Source organism: Notamacropus eugenii, chromosome 4 (assembly GCF_028372415.1).
Source record: "Notamacropus eugenii isolate mMacEug1 chromosome 4, mMacEug1.pri_v2, whole genome shotgun sequence".
Classification (NCBI taxonomy): domain Eukaryota; kingdom Metazoa; phylum Chordata; class Mammalia; order Diprotodontia; family Macropodidae; genus Notamacropus; species Notamacropus eugenii.
The window spans coordinates 167,338,794-167,360,625 of NC_092875.1; the positions used below are offsets into that span (position 1 = coordinate 167,338,794).

General features: G+C 35.3%; 1 protein-coding gene across 2 annotated transcripts in view; it reads right to left on the reverse strand.

Moving 5' to 3' along the window:
• CNBD1 (cyclic nucleotide binding domain containing 1) overlaps positions 1-21,832 on the reverse strand; it is a 695,007-nt gene that overhangs the window by 99,834 nt on the left and 573,341 nt on the right. For both annotated transcript variants that reach the window (XM_072603626.1, XM_072603625.1), the window contains exons 9-10: positions 18,963-19,072; positions 17,000-17,150 (exon numbers count right to left, since the gene is read on the reverse strand). In XM_072603626.1, coding sequence (XP_072459727.1) covers positions 17,000-17,150; positions 18,963-19,072 — 261 coding nt within the window. The remainder of the gene's footprint in view (positions 1-16,999; positions 17,151-18,962; positions 19,073-21,832) is intronic.

The following is a 21,832-nucleotide window of genomic DNA, read 5'->3' on the forward strand; positions in this document are numbered from 1 at the left end:
AACCTTGTCTACAAATGCTTCTAGGTCACTTTCTATTAACTCTTGGTGAACATTTATCAGGCACAGTCTACTAGGGCTAATTTTTATAATAATTGTTGAACTTTGCTTTTTCTCTTTGAAGCATACTAAAATGCTCTGTGTTAACTGGTACCAAGAGGTCCAATTCAGAATTTTTTTTCTTCATACTAAAATTAAAATCCATAACAAATAGGTCTCAAAAACATCAACACAGACATTGAAAGTATGTTATTTTTAAATGGAATATAAGCTCAGAAGCCACTGCAGTTTTTTCTGCCATTTCCACATTTTTTTAATATTTTATTATATTATTTTTAAATGTTCAATCGATAATGTCAATATTATACACATTTTTAAAACCAGACCTATAGTGTCATTACTTTAAGGAACTCCCAACAAGGGACTTTCCCTCTGATAATACATATCACCAACTGTTCTACAATGTATTGTCTTTGAGCATTGCCTCGGCAGAGTGGAAATGTTAAATGACATTTTTAGGGTCACAGAGAATGTATTTGTCAAAAGTAGGATGTGAATCTAGATTCTTCTGACTCTGAGGCCAGCTCTTTATGCACTTTTCTATCTTGCTTCTTTTCTTTAGCTTTCTTTTGTTTGCAATACTTCAATAATCTTGGATTTTATCAGTGTGGATATTCCTTTTACTTCTGTGTTTCACAATTCATCTATAATGTCATAAAGATGGTCAAGATAGCTATGGAGGCAAAATTCATCTTCCTGCTTCCAAACTTAGAATGGACTTCTGGACTGAGTGAGGATGGTCCTTGGAGTCTAGCTCATCTTTAGGCCCTTAGACAAAACCCTTTTGGTTTAGGAAGATCTGCTAGAGTTTATGCTCCTCTGTTATAGGTTTTAATCATCATGGTTATCTTCTTGCCATGAAAAGCTATCAGAGGAGGACTTTTGTAGAGTGTGTGTATGTATGTGTGTATGCACACATGTGCTTTATATCTGGGTATGTACACATATATGTATGCATGTATATATACACATATATCACAAACTGTGATGTTATGTGATGTGATGGAATAAAAAGCACTTAATTTAAAAAATGGAAATCAGACATTAAAAACATCAACCTTGATGAAATATCAACTATAGATATAAGGACATACATTCTCAATCTTATATTAGATAACAGATACTACTCTATGATGAGCACAGATCTTTGTCATTCTTTGCCTGGGCTAGGCCTTACCATCAGTGGAAATCAAGAGAGATGGACTACTAGACAAGAAAGGATGTGAAACCTCTCCCCAACCCTCAAGGCAATAAAAGCTTCAAAAAGTAGATATTCAATCTTTAACAATTTGAAAAAAATCACATATTTGGTTTGCTTAAAGCAAATTTGTCTGTGCTAAAAGAGCTATAGTAGATCCATTTCAATCCTCTGTATTTTGAACACACACATACACACACACACATACACACACACACACACACACACACACACACATCTGCATGGAATAATCCTGAATCTCATTAGTGTTTCTGTTAGACTTAGGATATGGCTTTGTTTTACATACTGATAATACTTTCAGCTTTTTTATGATACAGGATTCGTGGGACATCCATTAAATTATGCCATCAGTGCTGGTGTCAGAAAATACAGTATCCCACCCCCTCCAGACTCTTACAAGACCCACTGAACTTTTCAGCATGCAAACAATAGTTTCCCTGGCTGTGTCCTGTCGAAGATTCATCAACCAAGCAATATGCTGCAATTTAAAGATACAAATTGCACATTCAGATAAGTCTTTCATTCATAATCTTATGCTGGGGAGTTAAGGAACCATCTCAGTATATTTAGACAGAATATTAAGAATTCCTACCCTATCCAACTTAAATTACACACACACACACACACACACACACACACACACACACACACACACAAACACAGTAGTTCTTGAAGCACAGAACTCAGAAAAGGCAGATAAACTGGACTAAGTGTTACATATTTAAAGCTATCCTGGAAAAAACCATCCCTTCTTTTTCTTCTCTCCACCCATGCTATAGCTTTTTCATTGATATTAATAGCATCACCATCCTTTCAGGGACCCAGGCTCATACACTTGGAATCAGAGGTGTATGGGTCTGTTGGCATATTATGAGGAAGCAATCACATCATTCCTTCCCTTTCTTTTCAGAGCTTGGGCCAATTAAATCATGTGTCTCCATAGTGCGGTAGCCAGCATATCCAGCAAACCAGCTCTGCAGACCCAGGCAGCAGGGTGACGTTGTGGATAGAGCACTGGGTCTGGAGAAAGGAAAATTTGAATTCAAATCTGGTCTCAGACTTGTGTGTGTGTGTGTGTGTGTGTGTGTGTGTGTGAGAGAGAGAGAGAGAGAGAGAGAGAGAGAGAGAGAGAGAGAGAGAGAGAGAGAGAGAGAGAGAGAGAGAGAGAGAGAGAAGATACAGAGACAGAGAGACAGAGACAGAGACTCAGACAGGCAGACAGGCAGAGAGAATGTCACTTAACCTCTCTGACTGTTTCAGTTTTCTCAACTGTAAAATGGAGATCATAACAGCACTTACCTGACAGTTGTGGTGAAGGTCAAATGAGATATTTATAAAGTACATAGTATTAGGCAATTAATACATTCTTTTTCCCTTCCCTTTTACCTCGTCCCTTCTCCCTGTGCTTAGAACCATATTTCACTCTTTCCTTTTCTTCACACATCTAACTAATATCCAAGCCTGACTTTACCCCTTTTCAACAGAGACCCTCCCCTCTGCTCTCACTGTTATGATTCTACAGACTAACCCTGCTTTCACCCAGGGTGTTCTCCTGGATTTTTGTAATAGACTCCTACGTGTTCTTTTTGTTTCTGGTCTATTGCCTTTCTAGCCTATCTTTCCCATTGCTAAGTTTTATTTATTTTGTCTCTCCTCCTTCCCCCAGGAAGAGAACAGAATGTCACAATTAAGTAACATTCCATTGCTTATACGCTAAAAAAATTGAATACCTAGCCTTGAAGTCTGATTTTAATCTGTCTCCAATGGACTTATCCATCTTATTTCAAAGTTCTCCCCTACGTGTGTTTGATGATATCTGTAAAACATACTACTCTAAATCTCCCATTCTCATTCTGTTCTCTATTTCCATGCATTTCTTCACACTGTGTCTAATGTTTAAAAGAAAATCTCTGTTCTCTAAATCCCTCCATTCCTTCAAGGGCCAACTCATATGTCAATAAAAGTAATGGACATCTGCTTATTTCCCCCACAAGAGAAAATACTTAAAATACAAATGATTTAAAAGCTTTCAGTGACAAATATTGAAAAATGTAAAGTAAAAAGTCATCACACCCCTGTTGTCTCAAGAGGGAACACTGCTAGATATATACATACATACATGTGTGTATGCATGTATATATATACACACATATTTGCATTCCCCTGTATTATCAGAGGCACTCACAAGGTGCTGAACTCGTGACCAACAAGGAATGATTCTTTAGTCCTCAAGGTTTTGTGTAACTTGTTATTTTCTTTTCTGAGAAAGATGACGCTATAGAACACTATAGAAGTCACCTCATACTAAGCAGCTGGCACCTGTCTCATGGACCAGAGAAAGTTCAAACTCGTAAGATGGCCTCCAAGCCTAGAAACATCCACTTCTCAAAAAAAGGAAAACAGCAGTAAAAGTAGCCATGGGCTTAAATGCCAGTCTTAGGCTCACCATGCTAGCATACGATTATGTTGCCATATGCTTATTGCCACCAGGCTTGGTTAGAGAAGAGACAATTCCTTTCTCACCTGAAAATCTAAAGAAAAGAAATCTCTGGATATATCTGAAAAGAGACATTCTCTAAAGTCATTGAGCTCATCATTTCTTATAGCACAGTAATATTTCAACACAATCATATACCACAAGACTTGCAAGAAATAGTAGAGTGAAATCAGTAGAACCAAGAGAATATTGTGTGCAGTAGCAGCAATATTGTTTTAAGAACAACTTTGAGTAAAAAACTGTTTTGACTACTATAAATATCCATATTAACTATAAAAGACATATGAAAAAAGAAACTATTTGCATCCAGAGAAAAAACTGATCAATAGAAGTATATATAGAACAACTTTACATATATACATGTATATATGTGTGCATGTATGTATGTACATATGTATATGTACAAGCATGTGTTTATGTATGTATGTGTATACTTATATGTATCTAATGTTAGCTCTTTTGGGGGGAGGAAGGGAAGAAAAAAAGGAAAAAAGCAATTTACATGATAATTGTATTAAATATTTGAAAGGAATTCAACTGCCTTTGACACAACCCTCAAGGCACAGAAGCAAAGACCCAGACAGGAATCCCCTTCTGTGACTCAAATTTGGAAGGTCAGTAAATTGGGCAAAGGATTAAAAATTTAACTTTTCAGGGAAATCTTATGAAGCTTACCCTACAACTATTGGTAGAGACTAAATATTAGCCTCTACACCACAGGTGAATGTCTCTCAATGGCATTCATGAAAACTATGCAAAAATTATTTTCCCTAACCACTAAGTTAGCCTTAGCAAAATAAACTGAGTCATTTTGGTCATTGTTATGGTCAATCATATCCTCACTGTGCAAGCTGTTCATCTGAACACATATTATTGTTCATAACACATATCATTCGTCCAATGATGGTAGTCATACTATGGATCAACATTCATAGAAAATCCGTTTTTCAATGAATTAAATGGTCTTAATCTCTCTTGAGTCCATTTCTATCATTTAGGCCTGTGAGTTTAGCATGCAGTAGATGCAATTAAGTAAGTAACAATTAACTTGAAGATATAAGTCACTGACAAATAACTATATGCCAGAGATTAAGGGAAATTATCCTATGGACGTGACCAGGTACTATATTGTGCTGGATCATTACTAGGCTGATTCTCAGAGTGTTCTGTTTATTAAATAGAACACAATGATCTCTCTCAGTAACAGTACATTCTGGAAAATTGAGCTTGTAGTCATTCTAGAGTACATTCTAAAGATAGCAGTCAAAGCCTAATATATCCCTTTTCTTTATTAAAATGTATACATATTTTTACAACCAAAGCATATTTAAGTCACTCTCTGGCTCCTTAACTACAAGGCTAAGGCTGGATGACCTCTCAGGTTCCTGCCATTTCAAAATCAAGTATTCTATTAATTCTGTGAAGTGGCCTTTGGAATGGGAAGAAAGGATAGAGAATAAACATTCTGTAGTGCCTACTGTGTGACAGGCACTGTGCTAAGCACTTTACAAATATTATCTCATTTGATCCTAACAACCACTCTAGGGGATAGGGCTATTATTATCATCCCCTTTTATAGTTGAGGAAATGGAAATAGACGTAAGTATTATAGTTGCCTGGAGTCACACAACTAATCAGGGTCTGGGAGGACTAGATTTGAACTCAGGTCTTCATGACCTCAAGTCAATCATCCTACCTATTGTGCCCCCTCAATACTTTCTTCCTATATTCTTGTCAATAAGTGCAACTAGGTGACACAGTAGATAGAGTGCCAGGCTTGGAGTCAGAAAGACTTATCTTCAAATCTGAGTTCAAATCTGGCCTCAAACACTTATACTGGGTAAGTTACTTAACCTTGTTTTCCTCAGTTTCTTATCTATAAAATGACTTGGAGAAGGAAAGGGCAAAGCACTCCAGTATCTTTTCCAAGAAAACCTCAAAGGGGTCACAAAGAGTCAGAAACGACTAAAACAACTGAAAAACAAAACAGTTTCCATCCATAGTCCTCTCTACTACGATGATTCTCACTTTCTGTGCCCGAGCCCCATACACATGCATACACACGTACCATCACAGTGCCACCCTGATGGCATGTGTACCTCTTGCTTTGCCAGAAGACATCACAATTATGTTTTAAGTGTATTTTTCTATTTCATAAAGGAGGACTATTGGCTTTAGAATTTTTTTTTCTCTGTGTTTTCTATACAACTTTATACTTATTCATGATTATGGGGTAGAGGAAAGAATTCTGGGGTGGCAGTCAGAAGATCCAAATTAAAATTCTAGATCTACAAATTACTAGCTTTGCACCTAGCAAGCCACCCAACCTTTCTGAGACTTAGTTTTGCTGTGTAAGATGAAGACAATAATATTTGCCAACCTAACTCAAAGTAAGGAAAATATTTTTTAAACTGTAAAGTGAAATACAAAAAAAAATTATTACCAATGCAATTTAATCAATAGTATTTTAATAAAGGTCCTCACATTTTGCCTATAACCCTCCATAGGCACTTATATTCTGGGTAGCATTATAATTATATCTCTCTGTATTATCTACCCCAAGGACAATGGTTCTGCCTTATTCGTACTGTATGTACTGCAGTCCCTAGATCAATGTATGTAACAAAAATATTTTGTTGAATTAAATGCCATTAAATAATTGATCTCTCACCTCCTTTTTATTGTAAACAATTAAGAATAGATTGAATAAAGCATTAAAATTTTGTTATTTCTATTAGACAGATAACAAAAAGTTATCAATAATTCCAAAGCTCCATGATGTTCTGGAGTGGGTATTCTCCCCAACTCTTTTATTTCAATAGAATGAAATGACCTTTTTGTTGGAAGCTTTGCTCATCCATTTTTGCAAGAGGTCTGAGATAAGGAAATGGCTGGTTTGCAATCTCTAAATTTGCTTAGCTTCCCATGATGAACTCTTTATATCTCTAGCTCAGCTTGCCTTTAGATATTGGACATGCAGTTCATCATCTGACCTGTATTTGAAACCTTTCCAACTTGGAAGTTGTGCCAGAGATTAACTTCTTTGACATAGCCTTTGAAAAGGCAAGGTCACCTCCACCAAATGATGAGGCATCAAAGGAGGACTTTTATAAAGGATATTTTGGTAGAGAGCGTCTCCTGACCCAGGGACTACCTGAGTCATCACAATGAAATCACCAGTCTAGGCCCTATTCTTATCCTACTATAAGCATAGGTGTACTTTTGGACATCAGAGAACATTACTATATTATTCTCTGGGCTATCTACATATACAAGTTTTTGACAAGAATTCATATGATATTTTAAAATCTTGAACAAACTGTATTATCGAATGTATGGGGTAGCTAGGTGGCTCAATGGATAGAGCATTGGTCCTACAGAATGGATTATTTTAGTTCAAATCTGACTCTGGGCAAGTCATTATCGAATATGCAAAATTAAAAATAAAATCAAGAAACGAAAGCTGTTATTAGTTAGAGAATTGTAATGAATATATCAGAAATGCTGCTAAAGCAATTAATATTAGCAAATACATTTAATTAGTATTAAAAATAGTCATTTTTATAGGAGGCAAACAGTGCCTTTGTGATCAAATGACATGTAAGCTGGCCTGGCATTTTATGTACTTTCTGGTCCAATTAGAGAAAGATTTAATTAGTAGATGTTTAATAGGTCAGGGAAGGGGACAGAGAACTTGATTTGAAGTTTAAAGACATGAATTCAAGACAAGTAACTGATTTATTGACTGAGGGACCCTGGGAAATCCATGTAACTCCTTCATGTCCAGTCAAATCTCCAATCCTATTAGGTGACAGAGAAGCTGCACATCTATATTAACAGGGAGAATTTTCTCAGTTGAAGCCCCTCACAATGATATAATTACAGATCCATTTTTTTAAAGTAGACTTTTGAAAATTTAAGTGTGAGTTATAAATACAAATTAAAATTAGTTTCTTAAAATATATGCTCTATAAAAAATCACCTAAGTGAATATAATGGGAAATTTTAGTAAGAAAAATAACACATTTTTGTTTTATGTTGTATAGGTATACAATTAAACTGTCATCTTGCAGTATGGCATATTGATTGGGTAATCTCACTGAACTCTGTTTTTCTCCACCTCTCTCTTTATATCTGTCATGCAAACTTTGAAACAAAAGAAAATCTCTTTATAGGCCCCAAACCAACAATAATGGATCTAATGTTGTGCTCCACTAGAGCAGAAAAGTGATACGTTGTAAATTCTCCATAAATTCTGATTTAGGACGTTTTAATGGGATTAGGGGGAGACTGTCCTGCCTTCCCTCCTCCACCCCTTTTGAGAATGGAATAGCCTTTTATGGGATCTTTTCCCAGACATTTTGAAGAAGGTCTGGGTTAAGAATATGGATGATTCAGGCAAAATTGGAGGCCTACGAGTTCCAGTGATTCTGCTCCAGGCTACCTCATTGACCATCCCCTATCCCCAAAGGGTTATTAGGCAACATTTTTCAACTGTGAATGTAATACTTGCAGATCAGATCAAGTACCTTCTCCTCTGCCAGGTCTTTTTATTATTCTTCCCAACTTTTCAGTCTCCCTATCACACTCTTCAAGTACATCTTTTTACACACACACACACACACACACACACACACACACTCAGCAACTTGACATAGTGCCATGATATGTGACTTTTAAGACCAAGAATTGTATTCAAAATCTGTCTCTGATATATTATGATGTTCTGGCTGTAGGTCTCTGGGCAAGTCATTTAAGATTATAGTGCCCCAGGCAACTGAATATAAGGTACAGAAAGAAAATATGCTCATTTACAATTCTAGAGAGAGATGAATGGAATCACAGGTCCAGTCCTTATTCTATATGTGTATGTGTGTATATGTATGTGTATACACACAGACACACACATATATCTGCAAGTGTATATGCATGTATATTTATGCTTTGTAGTCACTTACCTGTGGTTTATGTTGTTTTCCCAAAAATAAAATATAAGGACCCTTAGGGAAGAACCTGCTTCATTTTTTATCACTCAAACTAATAGGAAGTATGGTGCCTGACACTTTACATAGACGTGAGGAAGGAAGGAAGGAAGGAAGGAAGGAAGGAAGGAAGGAAGGAAGGAAGGAAGGAAGGAAGGAAGGAAGGAAGGAAGGAAGGAAGGAAGGAAGGAAGGAAGGAAGGAAGGAAAGGAATCCTCAGTGAGGAGAAAAAGATACAGAAGGTGATCAGCTGTATTAAATTCTACAGAGAGTTTAAGAGAGATGAGCAAGAAGGACATGTCAGTGAAGGTACCCTTTGTAAGCTTTGAGGAGGAAAGCAGTTTCAATTGAGAAGTAAAAGTAGAGAAATTGGAACTAAGGAGGATAGGTAGCATTTTCTATCAGTTTGATTATGAACAGGAGGATATGGATTGAGAGAAGATATGCAAGGAGAGAAGATATGAATAAGAGTTTACAGGAAAGGTAGGCTCAAATGAAAATATGTTTTAGGTTTTGTTTTTTTAAGTAGAGAACCACTTGGACTTGTTGGTTGGCGATAAGGAAGGAAACAGTAGTATACAGGGTAAAGTTTGAAGATTAAAGAATCATGATTCAATTTTGTTAGAAGAGATAAAAGGGACATTTAGAGAAGCTGGGCTTTGGCAGCAGAAAGGTCCATCAAAGACTGGAATAAAGGAGGAAGAAACACAGTAATAATAGAGGGTTCTGACATATAAAGTAGAGGGAAAGATCTCAAAAGAATGATCTCGATTTTCTCTGGTAATGTATGCATTAAAGTCATCAGTTGAAGTGGGTTGGATGGCATGTAAGGTTGAAGGAGATAAATACTTACAGAAAACTCATCCTAAGGAAAACAGAATCATATCAATTAGGAATGAATAAAATATTTTCCTTTCAATTGTGAGTACCCTCTGAGGCTCAAGACTATAAAACGATATTTCATTATACAGACATACATTACGTTTAGATTTCTTCCAGTTTTCTACTTGGAAGTCTAAGAAGAGAAGGTTAGAATTAATCAGAGTTGTAGATTTGAATAAATAAATTACTACCCAGGTACTGAGTTTAAAAAAAAAAAAGGTGTTAAATATTTTGGATAGTCCTGTTTGAAACAGAATAATGCCCACTGGATCAGTTACATAAAAATGTTATATGTAAGCAATTTACTCAAAATACGTTGCTATGTACCTTCTATCCATCAACTCCAGATGGCAGGCCATATGTCCTCTCACAGCTGACCACCTCCACCTTCTCATCTAGAACAGCACCCATAGAACATTGCCTTCAAAGACCATGACTCTCTTTTCGGGAGGAGTTAATCCACTCAGCCTTGGAAGTCTGCCCTCAGTCAAAACTGCTCTGATTGGTGAGTAACACAGATATATTATCCTTTAAACCTAATAGGCCCCAGATCAAACTTCAAATCATATCCATGCCAGGCATGTTGCTATTGTGTGTAATTAACTCCTCTCCTGGCTCTAGTGCACTGTCCCCCTCCTTTTCTAGGAACAGTAACAATATCAGGACTTGGAGGCAGCTATGTGATAAGAGGGTGGAATGCTGAGCCTGGAGTCAGGAGGACCTGCATTCACATCTAGTATCAGATGCTTACTCACTGTGTGACCCTTGGCAAGACACATAACCTTTGTCCACCTCAGTTTCCTCAACTATAAAATGGGGACAATAATAACACTTCCTCCCAAGATTGAGATAATAATGGAAAAGCACTTAGCACATTGCCTGGCACACAAGTGCTTAATAAATACTTATTCTCTTCCGCTTTTCTTCTTCCCCACTTCCATTGCTCCATTCACCATCCCTGTAACTATGTGGACTAAATACACCTTTCCTGGCCACCAGTCTCCTATATATTTTTTCTTACTCCATTGGCTCCTCAAGGGCAGGGTCTGTCTCACTTTTGTATTTTTATTCTCAGTGCCTAGAAAAGTTTTGATACACATTAGACACAAATGATTTTTTCATTCCTTCATTCATCTTTTAAAATAGCCAGTAGTAGTACTTCCAGATTTAAGCATTTAGATCAAAGCAAAGATGCATAAATTCAAAGCAAAGGCAACACTCTATTTGCCATCTTCCCACTATATTTCTTATGTTGTATAAATTACCATTGGAAAGGATAGGGTGGCACCTGTGGTTTTGTTAGCATAAGAAACCTCCATGAGGAAACGCCTTCTATTAATATAAATCAGAACTTCTCAGCAATTTGGGATCTTAGAGAGTTTAGTGAAATACTGAGAGTTTAAGTAGCTTGCTAAGGTTCAAACAGTCAGGAAATATTATAGAGAAAATCAGAGTCCAGGTCTTCCTGAATCCCAGACTTCTTTTCTATTCACTATGCTACACTTATCAATATCTAATATAATTATGAAACACTGGATCACAGACTATCAGAGTTGAATGGAATTTCAGAGATCATCTAATATAACCTATTAGGTGAATAGAAACCTTCCTTATAACTTCCTTGACAAATGATTATCCAACCTTTGCTTCAAGACCTCTAGGGATCACAATAGGTTGGGGTATCCCATTCAGCTTTGGGATATCTCTCATTGTTAGGAGGGTAGGTTGTTTACATCAAAGGAGAATCTGGTTCTTTGAAACTTTGTCTCATTATTCCTTCTACTCTGGGGAAAAGTAGAACAAGCCTAGCCCCTCTTCCACACATTAATCCTCTAAATACTTGAAGAAAAGTATCTTATCCCTTTGAGTCTTCTTTCCTATCCTTTCATCCTTTCATTGATTCCCAAAGATCATTAGCAGTCTGTAGTTTTGGTCTTGTTTTTTGCTTCTGATCATTTGTTTGTTTGTTTTTCCAAATAAGCAAAGATTGTGACCCTTGTAGCCAACTCTATACTGTTCCAGAGCCTTGTCTCTAAATTCATACCTCAAAATACCTTCAGGTCCTTCTCTGACTCTGTCCCCTACCACCACTGCGTCATCATCACTGTTCTTGATACTACCAGACACCCATGGTGATAGATGCCACACCCTCAACTTACTCTACTCCAGAACTCCTGATAAATTCAATATCTTTAAGAGTGAAAAGAAAACGTCTGCCAGATTCTACAAATCTCTCAATTAGACTTAGATTTAGAGTCTTTCCCTAAACTTAGTTTGAATCTGTTTGAACCCCTGGTTTAATTACACAATGATGACTTTTGCTTCTTCCTCCGCGTGGAAGGAAAGCAACCTCTAGAACCAGAAAGTTCTGAGTTCAAGTGCTGCCACTGAGCCATATTGGCAGTGTAACCCTTAACAAATCAATGCATCTCGATGAATGTCCTAGACAACTCTAAAATTATAAGCTGCAAAAACAGTTGATGTGTACTAATAGAAGGAGCTTTCTCACTGAGCGGTCCCTGAATCAGTAAAATAGGGAACAAAGCAAAACAAAACCACAAGATGTGGATAATGAATGCTTAGGTTTTTCTTCACTCTCTCTGTCATTCATTACTATTGTTCCATCTCTTTCTTCAGACGTTTACCTCTCTCTGCCTGATGCTCACTTTGGAAACTTTATTCAAATTTACAAATCTAGTTTTTCACTGCAAAAAAAAAAAAAGAAAATGAAAGTTCATAGGTAGCATTTCAAGGTGATATTTTTATAACACTTAACTTGAAAGAGAAAAAAAAAGCCACCTTAAAAGACTGTCATTTAAACTTGTTATAAACATTTACCTAAGGACACAGTAACAATGACCATGATGATATTAATACCTGTGTAAGGTTTAAAATTTACTTAACATATTTGAATTATTAGCTGATGCCTCTAAAGGCACTGAAAGAGATGCTTTCAATGATTAATAGCACATATTCAAAATAAAATCTGAATATGTTCAAGGCTTGCTTTAGCATGTGCTTAATAGATACTTACTGAACTGATTTGGAATATTGGGCACAATATTATTTTTTGGATTAGCCCATGGTTTCTTTTACTGACAAGAAAACTTATGGATATCAAGGTTAAAAGTTTTTAATTGTGGGAATTTAAAGCCTGTTTTTTAAAATGCCAACAGCTAGATAATGCACACAATTCTTTACAATCTTCTTCCATTAAGCAAAGCTTTTCAGGTATTTTAAAGAGATTAGTCAATAGCATAAAAATATAATATACATTCAAATGCAAAAAGGTTATGTAAATTTTGTTTCTTCCCATGAGAACATGTCCAAACAATTTTCAGGCAGCTAGGTGGCACAGTAGATAGAATGCTGGGCCTGGAGTCAGGAAGACTCATTTTCCTGAGTTCAAATGTGGTGTCTGACACTTACTAGCTGTGAGACCTCAGAAAGTCATTTATTCCTCTTTACTTCAGTTTTTTCATCTGTAAAATGAACTAGAGAAGAAAATGACAAAAAATGCTCCAGTGTCTTTGTCAAGAAAACCACAAAGAGGGTAACAAAGGATCAGGTATGAACGAAAAACTGAACAAATAACTTTCATTCATAAGCAACTCATTTTTTCCTACTTAAATATCTGTATGCAATATTTTTTTTCTTTTAAAGAAAACCTTATAAAGTGGAAAAGATTATTTGAATACAGGTCTTTAAAATGGAAATAACTTGATAGGATCAGTATTTCCATTACAAAACAATAAAAAAAGAACATCCTTAATGTGGCAACCTGCAGAAAAGTTTGAAAAAGAAAAACCTCTCCATGGGTTCATTTCTACCAGGTCCAAGGACAAAGACTGGCACTATACAGATAGTGATCCTGTGGATAAGACCATACACATTTTCTCTGTAACTTCTTACAGTTTCACCTGCTCTACTGAGAAACCTGGTATTCTGCTTTTGTCCTTGGGATTCATGATCAGAGATAAAGGACTGAAGAAATTCTCTCCTTTGAAAAGCTTCTTAACCAATTGTACCAAATGTCACCTTGTAGTTTTCCTTTCTGGAGAGGCAATTTACACTCGTGTTTCTCCTTTTTTTTTTTTTCTTTTTGCAATTGACTCTTTTTTTAGTCAGAGAGGTTTAATGAATAATAGTGACATCACTTATGCTAGAAAAGGCTGTTCTTTGCCACAACAAAAGCACAGAATTCATTTTAAGGACAAAGATATGATTTCAGATCAGAATACAATTAAGAAACAGTTGGATCTGTGTTTCTTTTCGCTGTTTACTTTTGAAATTAGGTATAAATGTTGAAACTCAACAACAAAAACACAAAAGTACTCCCACAAAGAATAATCAATGGTCATTAAGGTCGTTAAGGTTCATAAAATTTATATGAATAGGGAAGTCATGGAACATAGTAGCCTATATGTAAAACTGGAAGAGATGTTCATGATCCTCTCAGAAAATGCCCTTATTTCAGAGGTGAAAAGTTGAGGGTTGGGGAAATTAAATGGCTTGTTCAAAGTCAAACCATTCAACTGGCAGAGATTTGTACTCAAGTCTTCTTACTCCCAAAATTCAGATTTTTGTTCTTACTGCATCAGATCTGTGGGGAAAAATTCCTGCTATCACCAGGAAGGCACTTATAAGGGAATAGGTGTACTTATAATGCAGTTTTAAAAATATTTCCTGTGTCTGTTTTCATTTTAATTTTGACAGTTAAGTTCGTATCTGACTATTATATGAGCAAATAAAAGAGACACATGTAGTTATTCTCATATTGATTTTATAAGGTAGGTTCAAAATTGCATATTACTGTATTTTAAAAATTAAACAACCATAATTAAACTTAAAATCCCCCCCCAATTTTTGATGCAATTTAAATTATGCTTGTTTTTACTCAGTTCTCAGTATCTCCAGTCTGATGTGTGATTGTGAAAATTTAGATGCTTATTGTTAATAATTGTATGTCCTATAGTGATTTGTGGCTGACTGATTACCTCTTCATAACAATCATATATGCAGATACAACATGTGCAAATGTATATACATGCAGACACATATTTCATCGAACAAATGGAATATATGTGTCTCTAAATATATGTACACATGTGTACAGGCACATTTTACATTTACATTCATTGCACATGCATACATTCTATATTATGTAACCACATGCATATGTGCAAATATACATGTTTATTTGTGAATATATGTATAAGTATATTTATAAAGATATATATCCCACCTCATTTTCACCAAATCTTCTCAATGCCATTGGGATAATAAATTGGATATTAGTGATGATTCATAATGTGAACAGTGACCCAGAAGCACAGTGGTTTGGGTTATGGTTTTTCATTTTAATTTTTACTTACCTGCAACCTAATTTGCTCATTTCATTTATTTGCAACCTTGGTCTGTCTTAATTTTCAAGAGTTCGTATTTACTGATGACATTAATAGAAAGATGAATAGATGGAGATCAAAATAGATTACCACAGAAATGCCCATGAAGGAGGATTGTCCTTCATGTTTGAAGATGTGCCTCCTTGTCTAATTTCCCATTACAACCTGATTGCTATTTAATTTTCATTGTTTAGCTTTATTTTTTTCCCTACCCTTGGAATATCAGCACAAAATGATGAAACTGCAGAAAGAAAAGCAGATCAATAGATTCAACATCCTTTTTTCCCTCCCATATTGTGAGAAAATGATGAAGAAACTCATCCTAAACCTCATCCCTGTTCAGGGAATCTTTAACTAATTAGGTACACATAAATTCAGCTTCTTTACAGCAGAGACCTCGCAATGTAAAATCTAGATAGGGTGTTGTAGACAACATGCACATATCCTATCCCTCCCTACCCCATCCCACTTCCCTATCCTCTAAACAGTATATCTTCTTTTTGGATTTCAGTCAGCCAGATGGCAAAGAAGGCTTTAATACATACTTGGAAGAAGTACTTTCATGTGTGAAATATTGATTTATAGAAAACAGTCCAATATGTCTTGCATCAGTTAACATAATTAATACAAGGAGAAAATTAATGCATCATGTCAAGAGAGAACATAGCACTAGTAAAATATCACCAGTCCCTCTTTAAAGATTGTTTACCTTGAGGGTGTTTATTTTTCTGAATGTTTGAATATCATAGAGGGTAATAAAGATAACATTTGAACCCAGAGTTTTTCATTTTAATGCTGACATTACATGATTATTCACTTGATTTTTGCATGGCTAACCAGAGCGAGGCAGGAATGTTGAACATATTCTTTAAAAAGAGCAATAAATATGAATAAATGTAGTCAACTCAAACACTTCATGTAATCAATCTGTGATTGTATGGATATAGGTAATTCCTGCCTCTGAAATTCTCCTAAGAATTATTAAAGAAATTCTGGATAGTCAGGTGAATCATATGGATGTTCAACGCCTTGCCTGGTGTCACACACAGATTAAGTATCAGAAAGGCACTGAGTAGCTATAGCGAACCTGAAATATCTTATTCTGTTCTTATTATTGTATTTCAAAATGGTATTATTATTAGATATTTCTAACTGAATTATCATTAGATTATTTCCTAAGCAAATCACTTAAACAGGTTAACTTCGACCATTTGCTCTTGTTTTTCATCTTTTCCAACTTTTGATATTCCTATTTTTATCTCAAGGGAGGTTGCCATTCATGCTGCTATACATTTGGGCTCTGACTTATAACCCTCTAGTCTTCTTTGTTTTCCTGACTCCTGCTACTTTATTTCCTTCTTTGACTATTTGTACAATTTAGAAAGAGAAAGACATGCTCCAAGGTCAAGTATATGTGGAATTTCTGATTACACCATCATTTTATCTCTGCTACTGTATCTCCACTTTATCTCTCTCTTTGAACCCCAGGTCATGATCCCTGTTGCTGTCACAGAAGTAGAACACAAAGTTTGGGCTTCTTTGATGTGCTGCTGAAGCTCCGCTAAGTAAGGCAGTTCTGGAGGCTATTACATTGACCTTGGGAACACTAAATTATATACTTTCATGTAAATAAAACATGGGCCCCTGAGAAGCAGTGAGATGCCTATGAAGTCTGATACGTGAAAGAGAAGAGTGAATGGCTGAAGCAATCGCTAATCATTTTATTTTCCTATTGCAATTTTAAACATTTTTGTTTGGCTAGTAGATGTGTGTGGGAAGATGATATGCATTGCTTATACTTTTAAGTACTATTTTATTTAATACATTCCCTAAGAAATTGCTAAAGTTTTGTAGTAATAGATTAAATCTCATCCTCCAAATTAAACTAGGTAATATATTCACCATAAACCTGATATAAATGAAGTAGATATTAAACAAAACGTTTCTTTTCATTTACCTAGCATATCCTCAGCATCAATGATTCCAAGTTCAACTTCAGATCCAGTGATGATTGTGCATGTGAAAGGAATTTGAAGAAGCACGCTGATCTCTCCAAAGGATTCCTTCTCCTGAAGTTTCCCCATAAAAACGCGTTTGCGCTTTTTTTTCTGTTTAAGGGAAGCAGGACATTTATGTATTGTGCAAAATAATTCATTTGTGTCCATCCATAGAATAATATAGGGCTTTAATGTTTACAAAGCAATTCTCCTTTGTTAACATATTTAATCTCCACACTGACCCTGATGGTGGCATTTTGCAGATGAAGAAACTGAGGCTGAAGGAGGTTGTTACTGAAGCAGAATTCAAATTCAGTTCTTCCTGACTCCTGGAACAGCACTATGTCACCTAGTTAGTCATATATCTGTTACTGATTTTTTTATTTCCAACTATACATAGATCTATCTCTCTCTCTATCTATATGTATATATGGGTGTGTTTTACTAGAGATAATAATGTAAGGTGGCAAATTTGAAACTTGATGGAGTAAATTTAGTATAGGCGGGGGACCCAGTAGCATTGTCTATTTTTTAAAATGTGAAGCATGGTATTTGAGCAGAGTTCAGTGGAGGTAGAGCACATTTTAGACAATATAGACAGGAGGAGCACATGGATGCAGAACTAGGAAAACAGATCAAAAATCTAACAGAGAATAAAATAGAATGTATGTGGGGGGGGGTACTTCAACTCTTTGGACATTTGCTAGAACTTGTTCTACCTAAAGCAAGGTACTTAATAATTTCTTAACTTGGCATTAACATTAATTTCTTAATGTGAAAATGATGTAGGAAGGAGGAAACTAGATGACAGTGGAATTAGAAGCATTCAAAATTAGTGGAGTGGCCAGATCAAAGGAGTAATCATTAATGGCTTAATGTCAACTTTGAAGGAGTTTGTCATGGGGGTATTCAAAAGATATATGCTTTTCCCTAATATTAATTAACATTTTTATCCATACCTTGGATAAAGCCATGGATGGCATGCTTAGCCAATATGTAGAGGATGAAAAATTTGGAGGGTGAGTAGCATACTGAATGAAGAGCAGAGATCAGAAAAGATCTGAATAAACTAGAGCACTGGAATAAATCTAATAAGATGAAAGTAGAAATAAATGAAAAGTCTTGAGTTCAAAAATCAACATAACATTTACAGAAATGGAGAAGTATAGTCAGACAGTAAGCAGTTCATTGGCAAATATCTGAAGATTTTAGTGAACCCTGTTTAATTTCAATTAACAATTTGACATTGCTGACAGGAAAGCTAACGTGTACATTAATTACATTGATTACTTAGTACATTAGCACTTAATCTCAGTATATTAAGAGAAGCCATATTGTTGACAATCCAATTTTACTCTATCCTGGTCAAACAACAGTTGGACTATCGTGTTCAGAGCTAGTCATTTCATTTTAGGAATGACATTGATCGTAAGGAAGTCACCCAGAGGAAGACAACCAGAATTGTGAAGGGTCTTCAATTCATGTCATGAAGACTGTTGAAAGGAACTAGAGATGTTTAGCCTGGAGAAGAGAAGATGTGGAGGGACATGATAGCTGTCTTCAAAGTTTTGGAGGACCATCATATGGAAGAATGACATGACTTTTTATGCTTGGCCACAGTAGGCAAAACAAGAAGGAGCAAGAGTGGAAGTTGCCAATAGGCAAGCTTAAATTTTAGGTAAGGGAGATATTACCTAACAATGAGAGCCAAGACAAAATGAGCTGTATTGAGAAATAATGTTTTCCCTCAGAAGAAGTCTTCACACAAAGACTGGTTGACTACTTAACATCTGTTTCCCTAGACAACCTAAAAGTTAAAGATCATTCAATGAAATGCATTTATATAGGGAATTTCCTCACTAGGAGTTCCCAATACCAATGAAATCACAGATTCAATTTTTTTTTAAGGTTAAAATAACTTACCATTTTCCTAAGTCGATATTTTATAAGCCCGATAACTTCTCTATAAACTTTACAAAATCCAGATTGGATGTAAGCCACAAATGGGATAATCTCTCCATCTGTCACCAATACTGCAAAAGATACATCATACAGATTTATCTATTTGAAAAATTATTTTAATTAATGTATCATGTCTCTCAAAAGCTTTCCCATTGGACTCAATGTGTGCCATTTCTCAGGTTTTGATGGGTATCACATTTTAAAACTCCGATATGTCTAAAGAAGATGACGCTTTTGGATATATTCATTAATTTCTAATAAACATATCTAAGAAACTAACACATATATAAAAAACTGAAAATAATATCCCATGATTAATTCATATTATACATATGTATGTGTGTATATGGATATATACATATATATGTGTGTGTTTGTGTGTGTATACATAAAATTAACTTACTTCAAAGAGGTGTAGTGAAAAGATGTTTGTGGAATATTTTATCAGATTAAAATTATCAACACTATTTAAGGTACTAAAATTTTTAAAAATAAAACCATTTGGTCAATGTATAAAATGTAATTTAATCAATAGGAGAAATCTGTAAACAATAAACAAAAAGAAAATCTTTTTCTTCTCTCACTCCAAAGCACAACCAATCCAATGCAATCCAACACTCATTTTTTCTTCCAACACTCACTATATTAAACACTGTGCCAGGTAGGAGGGATTCAAAGACTATAAGCTACAGTCACAAACCCTGGACAAATGAAAAAGCAAGGAAGTCAGTTTCAAGTTATAGACTTTTTCCTCTTAAGAATCAAAGGTATGTTCATTATATTCCCCTAGAGTGCATCCCATAACTTAGTTGAGAAAAATTTTGTAAGACAAAGACAAAAGGCTAAATTCATGTGTGTGTGTGTGTGTGTGTGTGTGTGTGTGTGTGTGTGTGTATGACAGAGACAGAGAGATCTGTTTATTCCATAATGTAAAAGGGGATGCCAGTAGTAATTATTATAGAAAGTAATTATTAATGTAAACGAAATGACAAAAATACTAGGGAATAACATAACTATTCAAATAAAATTAGAACAATTACAGATATAAGAATAAAAAGACCAAACTAACAATGGTTACAACCTCAGTTTTAGCACTACACCAATCAGAGGAATTAGTTATATTGAATAAGGAGAAATTCTTTAAAAATGAGTTAAATGAAACTTCCATTGCTGTTCACACATTTATTAATGTAGCTGTTCATTGACACTTTTTAAAATCATCTTCAGCTCTCATAGATGTTTTTATTTCAGAAATCTGATACATTTTAACTAATGCATTTTATCTTATATTTTGTTAGCCTATACATTAGGCATGATATTTCATCATTTTTATTATGATAATTCATAAATATATGACTTTAGGAACCTGGTATAGGTTATTTCTCATGCACACCTCCCCACTCATGAAGACTATAAATTTAAAAATTTCTAGAACATTTTGGAAGCATAGTCAGAAGGTCAGGCATGCACATATACATACATGTATATGTATACCCACATATGTGTTACATATGCATATAAATATGTATGTACATTTATATGTACGTGCATATTTATATCTAAAGTGAGGGAGTCTTTTCAATGAAAGATTGTGATTAAAAAGTACTGACTTTTTGACATTTCAGTCAATCAATTAAAAGGTGGGAATTCATGTTGATTGGGTTGGGAGGGGGAGATTCCCAGAAGCATGTGAATTGTATGTGAACTGTACCTATGCACACATATATTAGGGAATACAGATATAGATATACCTAATACCCAAGTGGATCTCTGATCTTATCAACCTGAGAATTTCCTTGAACAACAGGGATTTCAGTCTATCCATGCCTATCTATTTTATGTGTGCATGTTGACCCAAAAGTTCATCCAATGAAGTCTGACTTGCTAGAGGCCTGCCTTACTTTCTCTGAACACTTGAAATGATACCAGTAGAGAACTCTGTCAACCTTTCATCTCTTGCTCTCGATACATGACCAACTCCTCTTCTTATCAATCAATGTCTTGAGGACAAACTACTTCTACTCTTCAGGTTTTCCTACTGGTTATATACTGCTCACACTTACCATGCAGTTTTCTGTTGTCCTCTGCGTGACATTCACTTTTAGTTCTCTGGAAGCAGTACTTGCCCTTCGATAGTTGTCATATAGCAACATCAGCATGGTGTTGAAAAGGAAGACCTTCACTTACATTGGAAACTTGGGTCAGCAAAAGACCTTTGTACTTTTTTCCAAAACAATCTATCCTGCTAGCCTTCTCTTGTTCAACTCTGACTAAGCTCACTGTCTATCTGCATTGTATATCCCAGTTCATTAACTTGACAGGCAGCAAGGGCTGTCTTATAAAATTGAGATTAAAATATTGGAATGGCAGCACATGTATATATACACACATACATATGTATTACATGTGTATATAAATAGTGTGTATATTTATATGCACATACATATTTATATCTGAAGTGAGGGAGTCTTTTCGATGAAAGACTATGATAAGAAGTACTGACTTTTTGACATTTTAGTCAATCAAAAGGTAAACAAAGTCAGAGAATTATAATTAAAAATAACTTAAAAAACCAGCACTGTTCTTTCTTTTCAGTCTTTTTACATCTTACTTACAATACAATGACATTGATCGTCTTGCTATCCCTCTCACAATACACTCCATCTCCTGATTCTATGTATCTTTCACTGGCTTTCCCCCCATGCCTAGAATTCTTTCTGTCCCCCTTCTATTCTCTGGATTCCCTGGCTTCCTTCTAGTCCCAGGTAAAATCCCTTCTTCTATAATATATCTTTCCTTATCCTCCTTAATAATACTAGTGACTTTCCATA